The following is a 19,104-nucleotide window of genomic DNA, read 5'->3' as shown; positions in this document are numbered from 1 at the left end:
TGCCCTTAAACTTCTTCTTCAAAAAAAGAATGGTTTTATTCAGTAGTTTAAGTAGACAGAAGAACTGTGGTTTCAAGAAATCTGTGACGAAGATGGTAATGAAAAAAAATTTCTGAGTGCTGCTTTGGATGTCTATACCCTTTCTTGTTTCATGCAGGTTGGGTCGTGCGAGCCTGAACATAAGGCCACTCCCTCATCCTCAAATGTTAAATGGCTCAGGATCTCTAGAGCTGTATAAGTAGGACTGTCAGACCCGTAACGTATTTGATCATGGCTGTTGGAAAATCTTGTCCACTTGAAACGCAAACGCCTCCCCAACCCTGTCTCTGCAGGACAGCAAACTCCCCTCGGTGATGCACTTATTCCACATATATGCTGTAAATGTTGCAAGTGATAGTTACCATCAGTCTTTTCAATTAAGAAAAAGGAATTAAACAATAAAAAAACCCAAACCCACATACACAGACACACACATTTATGCGTAGAAATGCAAAGTGTATGAGCCTTTTCTAATAAACTGCAGCTCCTGAAGACATGCATTCCACACACAACCAACTTAAAAACTTTTTTTCCTACAATAAAAATATACAGATGTCCTCCTCCAAAAAAAATTATCTTCCCTTTTCCTGTGTTACAGGAAGCCTGCCCACACTTTTAAATACAAAGTGGGTATATATAGAAGCACAAATTAGGCATCTTGAAAAGTCTGTATTTTCCAACCACAGGGAAACTAAGGAATTACCATGAGTGTTTACATACCCGGCTACACTGGATTAAAGCAGTATTTTCTCTCCATCTGCTTAGCAAAGCTGGCAAGAAACTAAGGAAGAGAATGATGGCCTGTTGCTATAGAGGAACTGGGATGAGATTAACATTTAGAGTTCTTCATATGGCTTACTATAAGTGTCAAGCTGAATGCAATCACAAGTTTAATAAAAGCACATCTTACATACATAAATGATGCAACTATTATGAAAATTTAAGTCTGCCTATCTTCTTCTCTATAAATTTGGCCAGACATTAATTTAGTTGTCCTTCTGTATCAAATCTATTACAGGTAAATAGAAATGTGATGAGCTTTCATACAGTGTTAATAACTTCAGGGATTTTACAGGCCAGCAAAAAAAAATTATAATCCCCCCTACCAGATGCAAAGTACATCTGCCATTTGATGTTTTCATACAGAGACTTTAAGACTACCTTTGTATATGCTAGATATATGTTATCATTTATTTTCTTCTTAAATTAAAAATGACTTAATTCCCCAAAATATGACTTTTGGGTAGGCTGTTTTACAACCAACTGCTAATGGTCATTTTAGATACATTAAACAACGATGACTGCGATGGAAATGTTACTGAGAAATATAAAACCCCACCACTTAAGTTCAGTCAGAGAACTCAAACCCAGTTCTGCAATATATATCAAATGATATCACTAGGACCTGAGATGTATTTAGGAAGGGACATGGCAGCTGAATCAGGGGGCCAAAATAACATTTGCCAAGTCATCTTAAAGTTCTCTGCAACTCAGCTCTGCTACAACACACTCCACCCACACAGTTGCCATCTGCCCCCAACAGAATCCATCAGACCATGTTTTGCACTTACAAATATTGAAAGCAATGAGCTGAGTGATAGCAAAGATCTTAAACCTAGCGTTTCTCTTGCCTGTAGTATTCTCCTCCTACAAGCAAGTCTGACAGCAGTACCCTGCACACCTTACTCAGATAGATGAGTGAATAACTGGCTTAGAGCATTGGAACTAGGTTGTGCTTGAGAGATACAGGTAGAAACTGATGTCATACATTAAAAGAAAGCTGAAAAAACATCATAAACTATTCACATAGGAGCTGATCTGGACTCTAAAGACAACAAGTGTTTCATGTTCTTATCTAGCCTCCATCTTTATTAACAATCAGACTCCGTTATAATAAAGGCAGTTGGTGAGACTTACGGTTGTGTGAGAGACACTTTGATCTGCACCCTGATGAGTGAACATTCCCCTTTACTGCTAGCCCAACTAATGAAGGGATAAAATTAGCTTTTATCCCTGGTACTTTCTTTAGCAAAAATACATGCACTAATCAGCTGTCCTCACTAATCAGTCATCTGGCTAATGACCTTTCGCCTTAAAACACTAACATTTCTGAATGATGTGGAAAAAAAAAGAAAACCAAAACAGAAACTGGCCTCACTTTGTGAGTTTTAGCCCATCATCTGGAACTGGAGACTCGGAGGTTAAATGGCAAATCTGTATCCTGACTGGGTGATAAATCTATAATCAAAAGGCACAAGACTTGACACCTCAAGATGTACTTCATTACTACACAACTAAATGATTTTTTTTTAACTAGAAGCAGATGAAAAAAATTGCTTAACTCCTTTATATTTTGCCTGTGGAGAAATCCATTCCACATCTGTGTTCAAGTGTCAGTTAATTTCTTACTTTTTTATTAAAGCCTAAGCAGGAATTCAGAAGTTAAAACCCTTAGCTTTTTTCCCCCACGTTATTCCACAGGACTGGAGCTGGGGGAGACAATGACTGCCTTTCCACCCCACAACTCCCCTCTCTCCCCCATCTCTCTCCAAAAGGCATGTTTCATTTTTTCTTAAAAATGTAGTTAAAAATCATGTTCAAAGTACTATTTTGAGGCTTAATTTTCTCTCTCTCTTTAAATGAGGGTTTTTCTTCATGTGCTGCTAAGTTGGCAGAGCAAACGTAACACTGGATGGTTTGTGTGAATTAGCAACAGACGATATACCCCATGGAAGCCTGTAGAGGCCTATGCTAATTTGCACACAGAATGGAACTGGTTACTATTTTCTTCTCCATAAAGAAAAGAATAAGAATTCTTAAAATAACTTAGCCTTGTTTAGGTAAACTGATGGATTCTGAGTGGGATGGAAACTGCCAATACAAAATGCAAAAAAAAAATTACAGATTTAATAATCTTCCAATCTTGCTCTTCTGAAATGAACTTGTATTAAATACTCACGATAATGAGGATCCATGTAACCATTCCTGGGGTCCATAGCAAAAACCGTCCCACGATAAGGTACAGAAGGTTCAGAAAGGTGCGATATAGATCCATGGATCTCCTTCTTTATTAATGAGGCCCTTTCCTCGCTAGATGTTGAAGGCTCTTCACTGATTTTACTGAGACCTTGCCCACCTTGTGGCTGCATTGTGATTGCGTTTCTTCTCTCTCTGTGATAGGTCTGTCCAGGACTTTCATCCTCTGTGGGGAAAAAATAGAGGGATACAGAGAGAGAGAGAAAAGAGACTTTTAGGCCATATATAGCAAATAAAATAAAAAAGTTCTTTTTGTTCCCCTTTCACCACTTTCAAAGTCACAGTGTAAGTTCATGACAGTAAGTACATGTGTGGTTATGAAAGATGTTCTGGGATACCAGTTGAAAAAACTAGCCCATTCAGACCAAGTGGCAGTTGAGCAGTAGATCATCATCACCCATTCACTGATGCATTTACCAGCGGGGCTATTAATCGTACAAGAACGGACACAGACTTGCTGTTTTCTTGCCTCTGGGACAAGTAGACTGGAAGTTCTGGCTGCCTGACTGGGAGGAAAAAAACAATTTGTCACAAACAGCAGAAGATGAACCCTGCTAGCTGAGACTAAATCAAGTCTAGCCACCCACTGCTGCTTTGTATTTGCCAGTGTGCCGCTCCATCCCCAAGTCAATGTGCTGTTAGAAAAGCCTGGAGCAATAAAAAAAGGCCCTAGTAATCAAAATTAAGGTAGGCAATAGTGTAACATGTTTATTTTGTTGTGGATACTCAGCCAGCACAAGGCAAAAGCAGTGAGACCACCTGCTGTAATAGTGTCACCCATCTGTAGCTGTGAATATTATTCAAGGTTAACACTTTATAACACTGGGAAGAGAGGGGGTCTGTGTATGCATGCACATTTCACACACACGCACGCACAGCAGAACTTACGTAAGAGATTTGCTCCCTCAAATAAAATGCAAAAACTGGACATTACATGTGTAAAGGGGAAATTACAATGGTAAAATCCAACCCCCCAACCTAGTGTCAGTGCCTATGACTGCAACACAGCCCTCATAGTGCCGTCTCCAGGAGAAGAGCTGCAATAGCTCTTTCAGCCTCCTCTACAGTCTCTCAGTAAGCTCTACTTATAATCGTTCATACCAGGATCTTCTTCTGCCAACCAGGTGGGAAGGGGTGTAAAGGACCCATAATGACTACTTCACTGATGGCTCTCACAGTTCTGCTATGGGGCATTCAATGGCCTTCCATTTCAGCATGAATTTCATTCTACACACACTTACATTCAGACTAATGGCCTAGTTGTTCAACAATTAGCTGCACAGCTTCAGATACATTTTACATGAGCCATTTGACAGCAAAGTGTCATTAGCTACATATATATCTGGTGTAACCAACTTCAGACTAACATTTTCAGGAAGAGAGAGGTAGTGATCTACGTTATTCCTTTTATAAAACACAGCACCTCTAAAAAAATGTAATCATTGACTGGAGCCCCAACCTATATAGATAAAAATTTTAATCTCAACATTCCTGTTTTCATGAAGCTCGCTGTTTATGCGAGAACATGTAACTACATCTTGCATAAACATTAATAAATGTGTCCAAAAGCTATTCTACAATTCACATACAAAAAGAATAACTCTGAATAACAAGAGTCCAGTTCAGACTATCAGAGACCTGCTTATTCAAGTTTAATGCTAAAACTGCCTTGTTTTGACTGCCCAGTACAGGGGCAAGAAACAGCAATTAATTCTACATAGGACTGATTCTATTCTAGTTCTACACATTTTACTCCGGTGTAACTCCACTGATTTTAATGGATTCCTATCGTTGCCAGCGATATCAGAATCATGCTGATTGTATTGAAATACCAAACTACATCAAGTTGGGTTTTGGCTATTACCTGCATAAACCAACATTTATTAGTCTACAACTATACTTTAGATTTGTATGCAAAACTACCAAAAAAAAAAGCCTTTGATAATTTTGGGGACAAGATTCTGCAGGTACAGGTTTCTTTTGAGTCAGTAGTTAATTTTGTTCACAAAGGGCTTGTAGGATTGGGCCCATGGAGAAGTAGTAAATATAAATCTTTGCCCTTTTCTCTTTTTTGTTAATATTGATAGACAGTAGCCCATATTTTGAATTAACAGCCTTTCACACTTAATAGTTTTACACCAAAGCTGTTTTTACTTCTTCAATTGCAAAAAAAGGAGTCTAAGGCTCTAAAATGTATATTAAGCTTTTATAAAACTGTTTGTACAACTTTTTAAAGTTTTTTTTCCACTAATTTTCTCTCTGGCTGGAGCCTTTCATGATAAGTTTCAACCCAGAATGAACTTTTACAGTTGAGATGCAAGCTCTTGAAAATAGAGGATGATACCCTATCTGAAACACTGACAGACCCTTAATAACTGAAACAAGGCTAACCTGTGCTACTACATTATGCAACTACAAAAGTCACTTCAGCTCACTTCTATCCATAATGAATCGAAGGACCAGATGGGATTTAATTTCTTTTACTCTTCCTATAAAGTTAATATTTGTTAAAACTGCCATCCTGGAATACAACAAGCAACTGCTGTCGGTTCAAATACTTTGATTTTACTCTATCCCTCTCAAGACATACATGTAGTGAATCAAGGCATCAGTTACTGGCGTGGCATGAGATGAGAGTTTTAATTGGTGAATGAAATTTAAAAAGCCTACTTCGGGTAACTGAACATAAAAGCAAGATGTGTTTGATTTTAATAAATAAGGCTAAGAAAGAGAAAACAGAAGTAAAGTCTTGTTTTCTGCCATCAGTCTATTCATCCTTCTCCAGGAAGATAATTCTGCTTACTGCTAAAAGCCAGTCAACCATTTTTGAATATTGCTCTCTTTATAAAAATTCAATCAGAAATGATTTTTAAAAGTAAGGGCCGCAACATTTTTAAAATAATAAGGCATTCCAATGGACAAACATTTTGTTAAAAGTTTACTTGAGGCTCTGCACCACAGAGCTGCTTTTGATAGAGGGCAGATGAAAAACTTGACAGTACACGCACTCCAGAATATAAATAGCCGAGTGGTTTGAAAGAACTCTCTATACACTGAAAGGGAAACTTTTCTTGCAATAATTCTGCCTGCTCTTATAACTGCAGTAAAACCACTTCAACGAGCCAAAAGGCGAAAGCTGTCTAATCTTGTTCTGTTTCAGCTGAATTGTTCAATAAAGTTTAAGAGTAAGTGCAGACAAGCTGTGCCAGGCCAAATTATTGACAGAAACATACTGTCCACCATGGCAACAAGTGGGAGTCTATAGCAAAAATGTAAGCAAACAACCCACTTCTCCAGCAGCATCTGCCAATGGCTTCTTACAGCCAAACATAAGACAACTGTTACTGTGCTGCTTAGGTTTTAAAAGCAGCTTGCTTTAAGGTCAAAAGAAACATCCGATTCACCAAGAAGTTTCAGAAAGATGAATGTCTTGGTGTCAAAAGGCCTAATTTTCCTCTCGCTCACACCTGTTTTTCACTAATGCAGTTACTAAAGCATAGTTTCTCCCAACTTTCTTTTCTCTCCTACCTGCAAATCACACCCAAATATGATTCAGCACTATCCTTTCTTTCTCCATGTGTATCACCACTGCATGCAAACAGGTTAGTACCTTCAAACACACAGAAAAAGTATCCAGTCTGGAACTATCAAAATAATCCTAGATTCCCCTGTCTAATGAGAAGCATAATATTGATCAGCCCTGTTTAGCCATAAGCATTTTTGAAACATACAGTATCAAGAAACACTTCATTTTATTAACAAATATTTCCAAAAACCTCAGAATCAAATCATGTGCCTATGCCAATATATTTTTATGAGTTTATCCAACACCTGAGAAGCTAAGAGCACATGTACAGTGGCACGTCAACCCACCAAAACTTTGTTTCTCACGAACTTTTCCTGTTCAGCAGACCCTGAAACACAATTGAACACTTTTTATTTCAAGCCTCTTAAAAGTCAGAGATAAGCATAAAACCATTGTTTATAATGCCTGGAGCCCCCTTCCCCCTCAACAAAAGTCCAAGATACTTGCATTTAAATGACAAATCAATGCATTAGCAAAAATTGAGAAGTGTTAGGTTTTGTAGCCATATTTCAATTTGCAACTAGTATTATTGTCTCATAACCAATTAAGGACACACTTTAACTGGGTAAGAGAACAGACAGCAACATACTTACAACTCAGTCCAAAGACCCTGGCTTACTCTCTCTCCAAGCTCTTCTCCTGACCAAAAATTCTCTAGCTACGGTATGTGGACATCCCTCCCTCTCTCTCCCATTCTCCCTCCCTCCCTCTCTCTGAGGCAGTGCTTCTCCCATTAGAGGAATTAAAAGTGGTTGGTGCCATGCTAAATTTAACAAGCTCATTAGTATTCTTCCTGTGTGCTTCCTAGTGAACTCTCCCTATTCAAGCAGCTCTCTCTAGCTGAGGGGTCAGGCGGCTAATCATTAAATCAAACTAATGTCACCCTATCACAATCGGCCTAAGAGAAGGAGGGTTTATTATTTCAGTTTATGCTAAATAAACGGTTTTACAAATGGTCTCCAAGCAAGGTCAACAGCAGCTTCAATTACAAGACAAACTTAACAAGAGTTGCTATAAACCAAGTGCTCCATATTGACTTAAGCACAAGCTCTGCTCCGCATATTGCCACTAGCAGGATTGTACGGGAATGCATATTGTAAAATAAAGGAAAGGGTAATCTTTTCTTTGCCAGAATTTGTGACTGCACAGAGACTGCTCATTCACCTCTCCCCAACCAGCTAGCTGCTCAGCTCAATTCACCCCACACAAAGGCTGAAGACCAGACCTCAATGGACCGAGTGAAACATGTTCAAAACTAGGCTCTCTATTGTGACTGAATTTCTTAACATCTTTTCAAAAAGCGGAGAATGCCTTGAGGCTAAAGGAAGAAACAGGCTAATGGTGAATTGGGAATACTGAGCAAATTTCAGAGCCCTTTCCTCCTAGCTTTTGAGGTTGAAAGCAAGCTCTTTCCTTTCAAGTTTCAAAGTCCTTTTTCCTCCCGCAGTGTCACAGAAGGATTTGAAAAGAAGGTAATTGTGCTCACAGTCTCCCTGATCAGAGCTTACGTCCTATTTCTGGTATTTCGGAATACTTCTTGCAATAATGGTGCATATAGCTCAATCCCTTAACCGTCCTGCACTCTGCAATTGCTCATTAAATGAACAATTGCTGGTATAAAATGCCTTTTATGTTCAAGGTCTGGATATAAGATAAGCATTCTAGTACTCTAAATTTGGTTTACTAAGGAAACGCTCCATCATTAAATTACAAAACTGAAGTCAGAATATCAGTCTTTCCCAGAAAAAGTAGCACTGAGTTGCTGTGAACCAGAATAAGGAGGAAAAATATTTTTTAAAAATTGAATACTTAGATTCTTAATAGAATAGATATCTAAAAAGGAAGCAATCCCCCCTCATGTTTTTGAAGACCTAAGTATCTTGCTGTTTGAAATGATGTAATAGAGTCATTGCCAAGCTCATCAAGACATGGGTGTCTGAAACTTCTTGCATACATGCATGGATCACTACATTTTGACCACCCCAACAGCAAGTAAAAAAACAAAAAAGTTCACATGCCTTGTTGGAGTAATACACCTGTAGACCTGTCCCTCTTTACAATATGCAGGAACAAAAAATGTATTTACCATAGGGAAGAAAGTTTAAATTAGGCACCTTGTACCCAAGGATTTTTTTTTTTCACTTGGAACAACTGCACATGAAGTAAACACTTTTAGTAAGCTCTGCAGCTATGGAGTACAATATTCTTAATCTACTGTAAAAATATAGTTATACTGTATCGTAAGCTAAAAAACTATGAGCATTTTGCAATGCTTTAACATAGTTTAGATAGGTTGTATGAGCATTTTGTGCTTTACAAATAACATAAACTATGATTTATATTCCTGTTCATATTGCATTTTCAACTTTGTTATTTCTGCAACCTTTGAAATACAGATACACCATCCTTTTCCTAATTTGTTGGAGCAGCCTGTTGGACTCTTATTTTTCTTTTTAACTTAAACCTAAAATGTAAACAACCAAATTGTGAGAGGCACTGTGAGTGGGTAAACCCAATCCTGTAAACAATGCCAGACACAATAACATGTACTACTCTAAATAATCTTGCAAGCACACTGGTAGATAGCCAGAATTTGAAGAAATGGGACCTATTTTGACATACAGAAAATATGAATGATAGCATATCCCCTTTTTGCCTTATAAAAATTATGTATACTTATATTAGTGCAACACAACCCCATTCAAATCTGTATTCAGCCTTTTGTTTCCAATGTATACAAAGGCCAGAATAAGTCATAGTAATACGACTACTATGACCTATGTAATGTAGGAACTGCACCCATACTCAGTGGGGTTCCAATGACAGGGTTCCAACTGAGTTCACTGGTGTAGGATCTCAAGCCCATATACTCAATGAAGTTGGTAGAAACTGGCCTACATCCTCCTTGAAGTGTTATGGCCACCTGGGGTCCCAGGAGTACAAAGTGGAGATTAAAAAGTAAAGCCAACTCTTCTGGATATTTGGATGAGAGGATCTTTTTTTTTTTAGTGGTGCTGTCCTTCAGCTCAGTACAGTGATGGTATATGTCATCTATTACCGTCTTAACTGCTTCCCCAAAAGATAACTCAAGACTGAAATATAAATATAGAAAGAAATGTTGGGCCGGTCTTAAGGGTCACAGGCCAACAAAGGTCACACTAACTGGAACTTTGTTTCTGTGACTTGCATGTACCATGATGCTGAAATTAAAAAAAGATATATTTTCTTTAAGCTCTCAATTCATAGCCAGCTTGTTCAACATCAGTGGCACCCACATGTGCAAGAGAGTTAGCCACACAGAGGCTAACTGAACCTTCTTGTTCAGTGAAAGATTCTTCAAGAACCTTCTTGATCAGTGAAAGATTCTCACATGTGAAAGGACAGAAGAGTGGGTAGAACACTGGGCTAGGCTGCATTACACCTGATCCAGAGGCTCCCAATCAGGTGAGAAGCATCTCACAGGGCAAATTAAATTACATACTCCCAAGCATTACTAAAGTTACTCACTTGGACCTTTTCCACCGACTTCAGCAGGTTTTTGGAACAAGCCACTGAAGCTAGTTGCAGTGAACAGGATTTCTGTGCCATCCTCCTAGTCAAGCTGTCTGCTGCTACTCAAGCTGAATCCTATACCAAGAGCCTGATTCTGTGAACTGCTGAGCACTGTCAACTCTGACTGAAATGAAGAACAGTTGAAGACCCTCAGCACCTTGGAGGATCAGGCTCTAAAGAAGCAGGAGCCTGTTACTGAAAGAGCTATAGCAAAGCCTGTTTCTGCATAGGCAAATAAAGAAAATATTAATCATAACAGCTGAAAATCCCTTACCAAATTCAGGGCTATGTGTTTCTCCAGTGACAAACAGTGGATTGATTATTGCATGGACACTTAATGCCATTCAGTGAGTTCAGCCCCTAAGCTCTAGTTTAGGTGTTAGTGATGTCACTAGCTGTTGCAAGAGAAATACTATACCCTACACCAGGTATCGGCATGTTTTAAATTCAATTTATACTAAAAGACCCAAATCCTGCTTGTTTTAGTCACAAAAGTAATCCCAGGGACCCAGTGGTACTATATGAGCAAGTAAGGAAAGAGGCATTTAGCCATGCAACAAGCATCAGAAATGCTCAGGTTGCTAGGTATGAATGGCATACAGAATGCAAAACGCATCTAAGATGCTTGTTGACATGTGGAAAAGTCATGTTGACTGCTTTACACAGTGAGAAAGAGAGACAATGTCATAGCAATTACAGAATCCTATTTAACCTGTGGGATGTGGAGGGGAAAGGAACACTTAAAAGGCAGCAAAGATATGGCATGGACAAACAATTATTGCGAATAAAAGGCCAGGGGGAGAGGAGAGGCATTTACCAGTCATCAGTGCATCTGCTGCAACTTTTTCTGCATCTGCACTATCCCACAGCACGTGGAAGCTAAAATGGGATAGTTAACTCGTGAATAAAACAGCTGCTAAATTACTCTGCAGTACTGTAGGATAGCTCAGACATACAAACCAGTTACAACAGATAAGCCTGATGCATAGTAACCCCCACCTCCCTTTGTAATTACAATTGTTTCATTGGTCTGTGACTATAGACATCTAAAGTCAGAGTTAATTGCTAACTTTGCTGATTCTGAGCCATATAATTTCTGTCATTAAATGTGTTGCAGGATATTTTAAAGACATTCATCATTTAAATTTTTAACACTCTGACTTGACAATGGAAAAGCATTATAGTATTTCCTGAAACAAAGCGATCATCTTTTTTAAAACTCTTGCTTGTTAGCTGTCATTCATAAAAACGATTCCTTCTCTGCCAAATTCTACAAAGATAGATGAGTTACTGTGCAGAAAGTCTCAATAAACTAAATGTTTGCTGTGAGTTTGTTAAACAGAGCTAGGATCAAACTTGGCAGGTTAAAGTCACTTCCAGGCTTATGCTCTCTCCCAGTATTTAAACTTTTCAAAGGCGAAAATTATCAAATATGCTTTCCAGGAAAGTGACTACAGGATTTGTGATCTGACTACAGACAACTGTTGCCCAGAAATGATTTGAATATGTCCCCTACTGCAAAGCAGTGAAAGAATCTTCTGATTAAGAATCTGAAAATGTTATGAAGTTCTTTCCATTAGCCAGTTATGAGACTGTTAGTCACTGCTTACTTTGAGTGGGCTAATTAGGCACATCAAAGGAGCTAAAATAAATTCCCAGGAGGGTTTTAGGAGAAAATAATAATTTCTCAACCATCTAATAGCACATTTATGCCTATCTGGGGGTAACTACCTAATTTTACTTTTAGACACTGGGGGACAAACTCTCTGGTGCTGTCACTTTGTACCAAATCATCAGCATAATTGAATCTTAAAGCTGTTTTAAGAACCTGTGTGTAGTCTGTCTTAAAATCAGACTGGTTTTCCACGAAACTTGCATCAAGATCAAGGAGTTCAAACATGAGCTCTAAATCATGCTCATGCATCCCCTGCATTCTAGACAGTTTGACCACATCCCAATATCCATCCATCTTAAAAGAAAAAGGGATGGTAACTTGTATTTTTATATAAACACAAAATTAATATTTCCTTCCCCATTCTCAAAAAGATACAAGCAGCTAAACGTAATAGTGACCTGTAGGGCTGTACAAAGCTTTGGTCCCTGATTTGATTTGGCAGAGATTTGGCTCGGTTCAGTAGCTGAATCTCCAAATCAGGAGACTCTTTAATGTCTCTGAATCAAATCAGAACCCTCCGAATCGATTCAGATTTGGAGATTCAGAAAGATTCAGCAATTTGGACATAGACACAGCTCTAAATGTTTTTCCTATATACCTCAAGATACCAGGCAGCTTGTGAATGCTGCAGTGCTGGGGCAGATGGAGTGTCCCATAGAAGAGCGGGATGCTTGGCAACAGACCTGGAAGTGGACCAGAAGCACTTCCAGTGCACTTCCAGGTCCGCCAGGGAGCACGCTGGGGGTTCCCGTGCACCCCCCCAGCTCTGTGACTGGTGCCTCCTGGGTCTGGGGGGGCACTGGGGCTCCCCCGTGGCTGATCACTGAGCCTGGGAGGGGAGGCATGGGAGGACCCTCAGCGCTCTCCCCAGCAGACCTGGAAGTGGATCGGAAATACTTCTGGTTCACTTCAAGGTTTGCTGCTGAGCAGGCGGGGGGCCCCTCCCATACTATTGTGGGACGCTCCATCTGCCCCAGCATTGCAGCATTTACTAGCTGCGCCTGGTACCTCGAGGTATGTAGAAAACGCATTTAAAGCTGTGTCTATGGCCGAATCACTAATTCTCCAAATCAGCATCAAATCTTCAGATTCAGATTTGGCCGAATCAAATCAGGGACAGTGATCTGAATCAACTAATCAAATCCCCGATTTGGGCCGAATCTGCATCAAATATGGCCCATTTCGCACACCCCTAGCGACCTGTACGCATAGTGCTTAATAACAACACAGGACCATGAAAACCCTTTCAGTACGGTAGACCATACCTATTTCAGTGTAAATTTTTCACTGCTTCTGTTAGTGCTGTTGTGATTAAAATTCAGCAGTCCCATTACAGCCCCATATTTGGGGGCTTTCAAACACCTTTAAAAAACCCTCCCTTAGTCAACATTTCAGTACAAACATACCAGCTTCTGGCTTTTAAAAAATGTTATGAGCCAAATTATACTGTAAGTTACATTTCACACAATCTCAATTGAAGTCAGTGGATTTGGGCAAGACCTAGGTCAAAGGAGAAAATCTATGGTATAATGCAGTGGCTTTCAATCTTTTTCCACTTGTGGACCTCTAAACATTTTGAGTGGAGTTAAGGACCCTTTGGAAATTTTGAATGGTATGGACCCCTCTGAATTGTAAACATAGGCATTCACACACTTTTGATTGATCATAGTCATATTTTGCAGACCCCTTAGACATAGTCTGTGGACCCCCAAGAGTCCACAGACCACAGGGTGAAAACCACTGGTCTAATACATTTGTATATGTGCATTAAAGATGCACCGATACATTGGTCCGATATTGGATCAGCACCGATATAAAGAAAAATTTCTGTATTGGAAATCGGCCTGGTATGGCCAATAAATACCTGGATACCTTCAAGTCAGCCGGCCCTGACAATCTTCACCCCAGGGTACTCAAGGAGCTGGCGAGCATCATAGCCCAGCCTCTAGCGCGGATCTTTGAAAACTCTTGGCGCTCTGGTGTAGTGCCCGAAGACTGGAAGAAGGCCAACGTGGTGCCTATCTTCAAGAAAGGGAGGAAAGTGGATCCGGCTAACTATAGGCCCATCAGCCTGACTTCTATCCCGGGGAAGATCTTAGAAAAGTTTATTAAGGAGGCCATCCTTAATGGACTGGCCGACGCCAACATCTTAAGGGATAGCCAGCATGGGTTTGTTGCAGGTAGGTCTTGCTTGACCAATCTCATTTCCTTCTACGACCAGGTGACCTATCACCTGGACAAGGGAGATGAGATTGATGTCATATATCTTGACTTCAAAAAAGCCTTCGATCTGGTGTCCCATGATCGTCTCTTGGAGAAACTGGCCAATTGTTGCCTTGAGTCCCCCACGATCCACTGGCTGGAAAATTGGCTCCGGGGTCGGACCCAGAGGGTAGTAATTGATGGAAGTCACTCATTGTGGTGTCCTGTGACCAGTGGGGTCCCCCAGGGCTCTGTCCTTGGACCCATACTGTTCAACATCTTCATTAATGATGTGGACACTGGAGTCAGAAGCGGACTGGCCAAGTTCGCAGATGACACCAAACTTTGGGGCAAAGCATCCACACCAGAAGACAGGCGGATGATCCAGGCTGACCTGGACAGGCTCAGCAAGTGGGAGGATGAGAATCTGATGGTGTTCAACGCCGATAAATGCAAGGTTCTCCACCTTGGGAGGAAAAACCCGCAGCATCCTTATAGGCTCGGCAGTGCTATGTTGGTTAGCACTATGGAAGAAAGAGACTTGGGGGTCATCATTGACCACAAGATGAACATGAGCCTGCAATGCGATGCTACAGCTAGTAAAGTGACCAAAACGCTGGCTTGCATCCATAGATGCTTCTCAAGCAAATCCCGGGACGTCATTCTCCCCCTGTACTCGGCCTTAGTGAGGCCGCAGCTGGAGTACTGCGTCCAGTTTGGGGCTCCATAATTCAAAAAGGATGTGGAGAAGCTTGAGAGAGTCCAGAGAAGAGCCACGTGCATGATCAGAGGTCAGGGAAGCAGACCCTACGATGACAGGCTGAGAGCCCTGGGGCTCTTTAGCCTGGAAAAGCGCAGGCTCGGGGTGATCTGATGGCCACCTACAAGTTTATCAGGGGTGACCACCAGTATCTAGGGGAACGTTTGTTCACCAGAGCACCCCAAGGGATGACGAGGACGAATGGTCACAAACTACTACAAGATCGTTTCAGGCTGGACATAAGGAAGAATTTCTTTACTGTCCGAGCCCCCAAGGTCTGGAACAGCCTGCCACCGGAGGTCGTTCAAGCGCCTTCATTGAACACCTTCAAGATGAAACTGGATGCTTATCTTGCTGGGATCCTATGACCCCAGCTGACGTCCTGCCCTTTGGGCGGGGGGCTGGACTCGATGATCTTCCGAGGTCCCTTCCAGCCCTAATGTCTATGAAATCTATGAAATCTATGAAATACCCATGTCTGCATGCTGCTGCAGCACAGCACATAGACAGTGAGGAGTAGAGCCGGCAGCGTGGAGTGCTGTGGGCAGCTGGGTAAGTCTGGTGTGGTGGAAGGGGAGGGGCAAGGGGCATGTGGGGGAAGATCAAGGCCCCCATGGTGAGGGAGGGTGTGGGGCTGGAGCTAGGGTTGGGGCAGGGGCTGCCCAGCCGTGGCCAGGGTAGGCACGGGACAGAGGGGTGGCTTGTCAGGGGTGGGCATGGGAAGGGAGGGGGAGCAGCTCCCACCACTGCATACAGATCATCTGGTGCTCATCTAGTGGATCCTGCCACTGCTCCCGCTGCTGATCCAGGAGGGCCCGGGGGGGGTGGAATGTGTGCTCCCAGATCTCTGCAGGGTGGGGCAGGGCATGGTGGGCTGAGGCCAGGCTCTTCCCAGCTGGCAGATCCAGGGGCACACCCCACCACCATGCCCTCCTGGAGGAGTGGCACAAGCAACGGAGGGAACCGCAAGATGAGGACGCGATGAGCTGCACGCAGCGGTGGGAGCCTCCCTCCGCCTTCCTTCCTGTGCCCCCCCAGCAAGCCATGCCTCCATCTCACACCTGCCCCACCTGGCCCCAGCCCACAGCTGTAGCCTGCCCCACACTGCACAGATACAGGGGGCACATGCCCCACCCCCAGACAAGCCACTTGTGGCTGTGTCCCATGCCCCTCCCTGCCCCGCTGATCAGTGCCTGCCCCTGCCCCAGCCCCATTCTCTCCCTCACTGCAGGGGCCTTGATCTGCCCCTTGCCCCCACAAGTTTGCTCCCCTTCCACCACACCACACTTACCAGCTGGATTACAGCTCTTCAAGCTGAAGAGCTGCATATTAGAAATTGGATCAGTATTGGCCAGTACGCTTCCTTAAAAATTGGCTATCGGTAACAGACCCAAAAAATCTCTATCGGTGTACCCCTAGTGTGCATACATTATGTTTATTTATATCAAAGCTATACCATGACTTACTACTAAAAGCTACCGAATTCAAAAAAGTGACACGGGTTTATCATGCATACAAATGTTTTTATAGAATGTGCTAGTAATCCATAACCAAAATAATTATAATGCTGCAAAATAAATCGTAAACTTGCCAAGTTAGAGGGGTTTATTTTAAAGCTCCAATAAACCAAATGAATTAATTTAAAAACATATATTATTGGCCATTATTCCATAGAACAAACCAAGCTCTTCTAAAAACTGCAGTTACTAGTAAGTGAAAGTTGTCTACTAAATATTCTGCTATAATTTTTTTCTCTCCCCCATGAATTTGTGGTCCCAAAAACAAGTTAGACAAGTCTGGAGGCTGAATTCTTTTCTTTATCTATTAACAGATATAACAAGTGCCCAGGTTCAGAGACTACCTAATCTGCTCAATCCAGACTAATCTAAATATTCCTTCAATTGAAAAAAAAAAAAGCTCCCCCTTCAACAGACAATTTCCTGGAAACTCTGAAAGGTCAAATATCCCCTATACCTCTGCTCACTCCCCTACAGATTTCTCTATGGGGGGGGATGTGCAAGCTCAGTATGCAGAGATGCACAGGGCCATATTACCTTTGGAGGTACATGACCCCCACATTCCAATCTGCCTAATCTCTACCATCAGAATTGAGCAAATGCCAGAGTAGTACCAAGGGACATGTGCATAGGAGTGGCCAAAAAGGAAAGAGAAGTGGAGAATACAGAAAGAATATATGGAGTAAATTTCTGCTACAGTCATCTGATGCCACAAAAGGCCCCTTTCTCGCATACAAATCCATCAGCCCATATCCATCTCCTCCTCTGAACACTGAGGGGAGGGTTCCATACACTTGCAGGGTTATTCTGAAACATTGGAAACGCTGTAAATTCTCCTGCATGTATTCAAGCACTGGCTCAGTTTCCTTTCCACAATTTATTTCAGTAGACAAGAAGCTAAGCCAGAAATGCTCTAGCGTTTAATGAACAGAGAATGAAGCAGGTTTTTCTGGAAATGGAGCCAGTTTTTAACCAGTTGCTTTCAGGGTTCAAAAAGTTTAGATTTAGTTGAGTTCTGGAAAGGATCAAAATTACTTTAAGATTTGGGGGGTTTGTTATGATTTTGCCTTTTTCTCTACCTTTGCCATTCTGACCTTAATGTTATATATTTTTTTCAAAAGGATATAAAAATATTGTCAATGCCTTAATTTCGTTTAACACTGCAGCTCCAAGTAAATATAATAATTTAATAAATACAACACAAGGTTTTCCCCCTCAACTGTCATAGGGAAAAAGAGCCCCTAGTCTTATAATTGCATATAAAGAAATCTCACTAAATACACTATTATTGAACTGTTGCCAAATGCAGCATGTGCTCAGCAACAGAAGCCAACTATGAAGTTGATTAAATGCAGCCAACACTGAGCATAACTATGAAACACATGGACCACAATGGACAAACATGCTGATGAGAACTTTTTTTTTTTTGCAAGAATATATTTCTATGTATTATTCATATATAAACACCCCCCCACTCTACTTTCACCTCCCTGTTTTGTAACCAATGTGGTTCACTTGACAGGCCCCAGAACACATACACCATTAAAGCATCAAATTTCCATTACAATAAATGCACCCACTCACCTACATGCCTGCCCGCATCTCCTTACCCATTACCATCATGCTGACCCACTTCTGATCCCTCAACCTCCCTGACCCTTTCCCTCCTCCTGCCCCCTCATCACTCTGTTCTCCTCCCTAGTCCTTAGTCAGTGTTGCTCGTCATCATTGCTGTCATCTCCTCTGTCATCATCACTTGTCTCTTCTTCTTCGCTGTCTCCATCTTCTTCCTCATCATCACCATCATCACTGCCATCTTCCCTGGGGGAGTTTTTCTTGAACAGTCTGTGTCAACTGCTTCTCTCCCAAATGATTTCTACCATCTCTTTGCCATCATATTCTACTATCTTTTGGCAGTAAGCCTGCAGCTAGCTCAGTTCCATTTTGACAGTCTTCAACTGAGAGGTTTGTGTGCCTAATACATGAGCAGGTTCCTAGTCTTCCACAGGGCACTCCTAACACAGGAGACAAACCAATCAAAGCAGGCCGATGGTGTCCCCTGTTGTTGGTGAGGTGCCCATACAATGCCGCACCTCTGGTCAGGGTTTTGACACCTGTCACCATCATGAGGAATAAGATTACTCTCCTCCACACATCCCTTATGTATGGACAGTACCAGAGGAACCGGTCAATTGTTTTCACCTTCCACTGGCAGGTTTGCCTAGAGCAGTTCGGTCGACCTTTCTGCCACTCTGTTTCTCAGTACCTACACAGGGGTAGCTGGTGGGCTACCTGCCAGTTCAGGTCCCTATGTTCCTTCTGCAGGTCCACGTGGAAGGCACATTCCCACACAGCCTTGCTGCCTTTGCTGGGGAACATGTCCACCTTTGACATTCTGTCCCTTGCTCTTAGCATCTCCTGTATCTTATGGTGGTTTTTCAGGGTTGTCGGTCCTTCTTTTGGTAGTTCATATCTGCTCCAGAACTGTTCCAAGACCTTGTAGAACCACAGCAGTTCTCAAGTCCATGGGAGCATTTGGACGGCAGGTACACCCACCAATATCATAACTGATTCCCTGAAAAATATTTCATGAAGCAGGCTTTTTTGGAATCTGCCCCAGCTGCCAGGTTGTAGATCTGGCTTGTGTACTTAGCCCAAAGGAACAGCCAGACATCTAATATTCCCTAACTCCAGTCTTTTTGGTCTTATACAGCTCAGTCCTTACAACCTTCTCCCA

At 41.8% G+C, this 19,104-nt stretch overlaps 1 protein-coding gene across 11 annotated transcripts in view; it reads right to left on the bottom strand.

Moving 5' to 3' along the window:
• The window catches only part of GLI3 (GLI family zinc finger 3), a 287,546-nt gene that overhangs the window by 193,234 nt on the left and 75,208 nt on the right, over nucleotides 1-19,104 (bottom strand). For all 11 annotated transcript variants that reach the window (XM_059728658.1, XM_059728650.1, XM_059728651.1 and 8 more), the window contains one exon: nucleotides 2,999-3,241. In XM_059728658.1, the coding sequence (XP_059584641.1) occupies nucleotides 2,999-3,241 (243 nt within the window). The remainder of the gene's footprint in view (nucleotides 1-2,998; nucleotides 3,242-19,104) is intronic.

Source organism: Alligator mississippiensis, chromosome 5 (assembly GCF_030867095.1).
Source record: "Alligator mississippiensis isolate rAllMis1 chromosome 5, rAllMis1, whole genome shotgun sequence".
Classification (NCBI taxonomy): domain Eukaryota; kingdom Metazoa; phylum Chordata; order Crocodylia; family Alligatoridae; genus Alligator; species Alligator mississippiensis.
The sequence above is the reverse complement of the archived record's forward strand: the minus strand, read 5'-3'. Positions and strand labels throughout refer to the sequence as shown.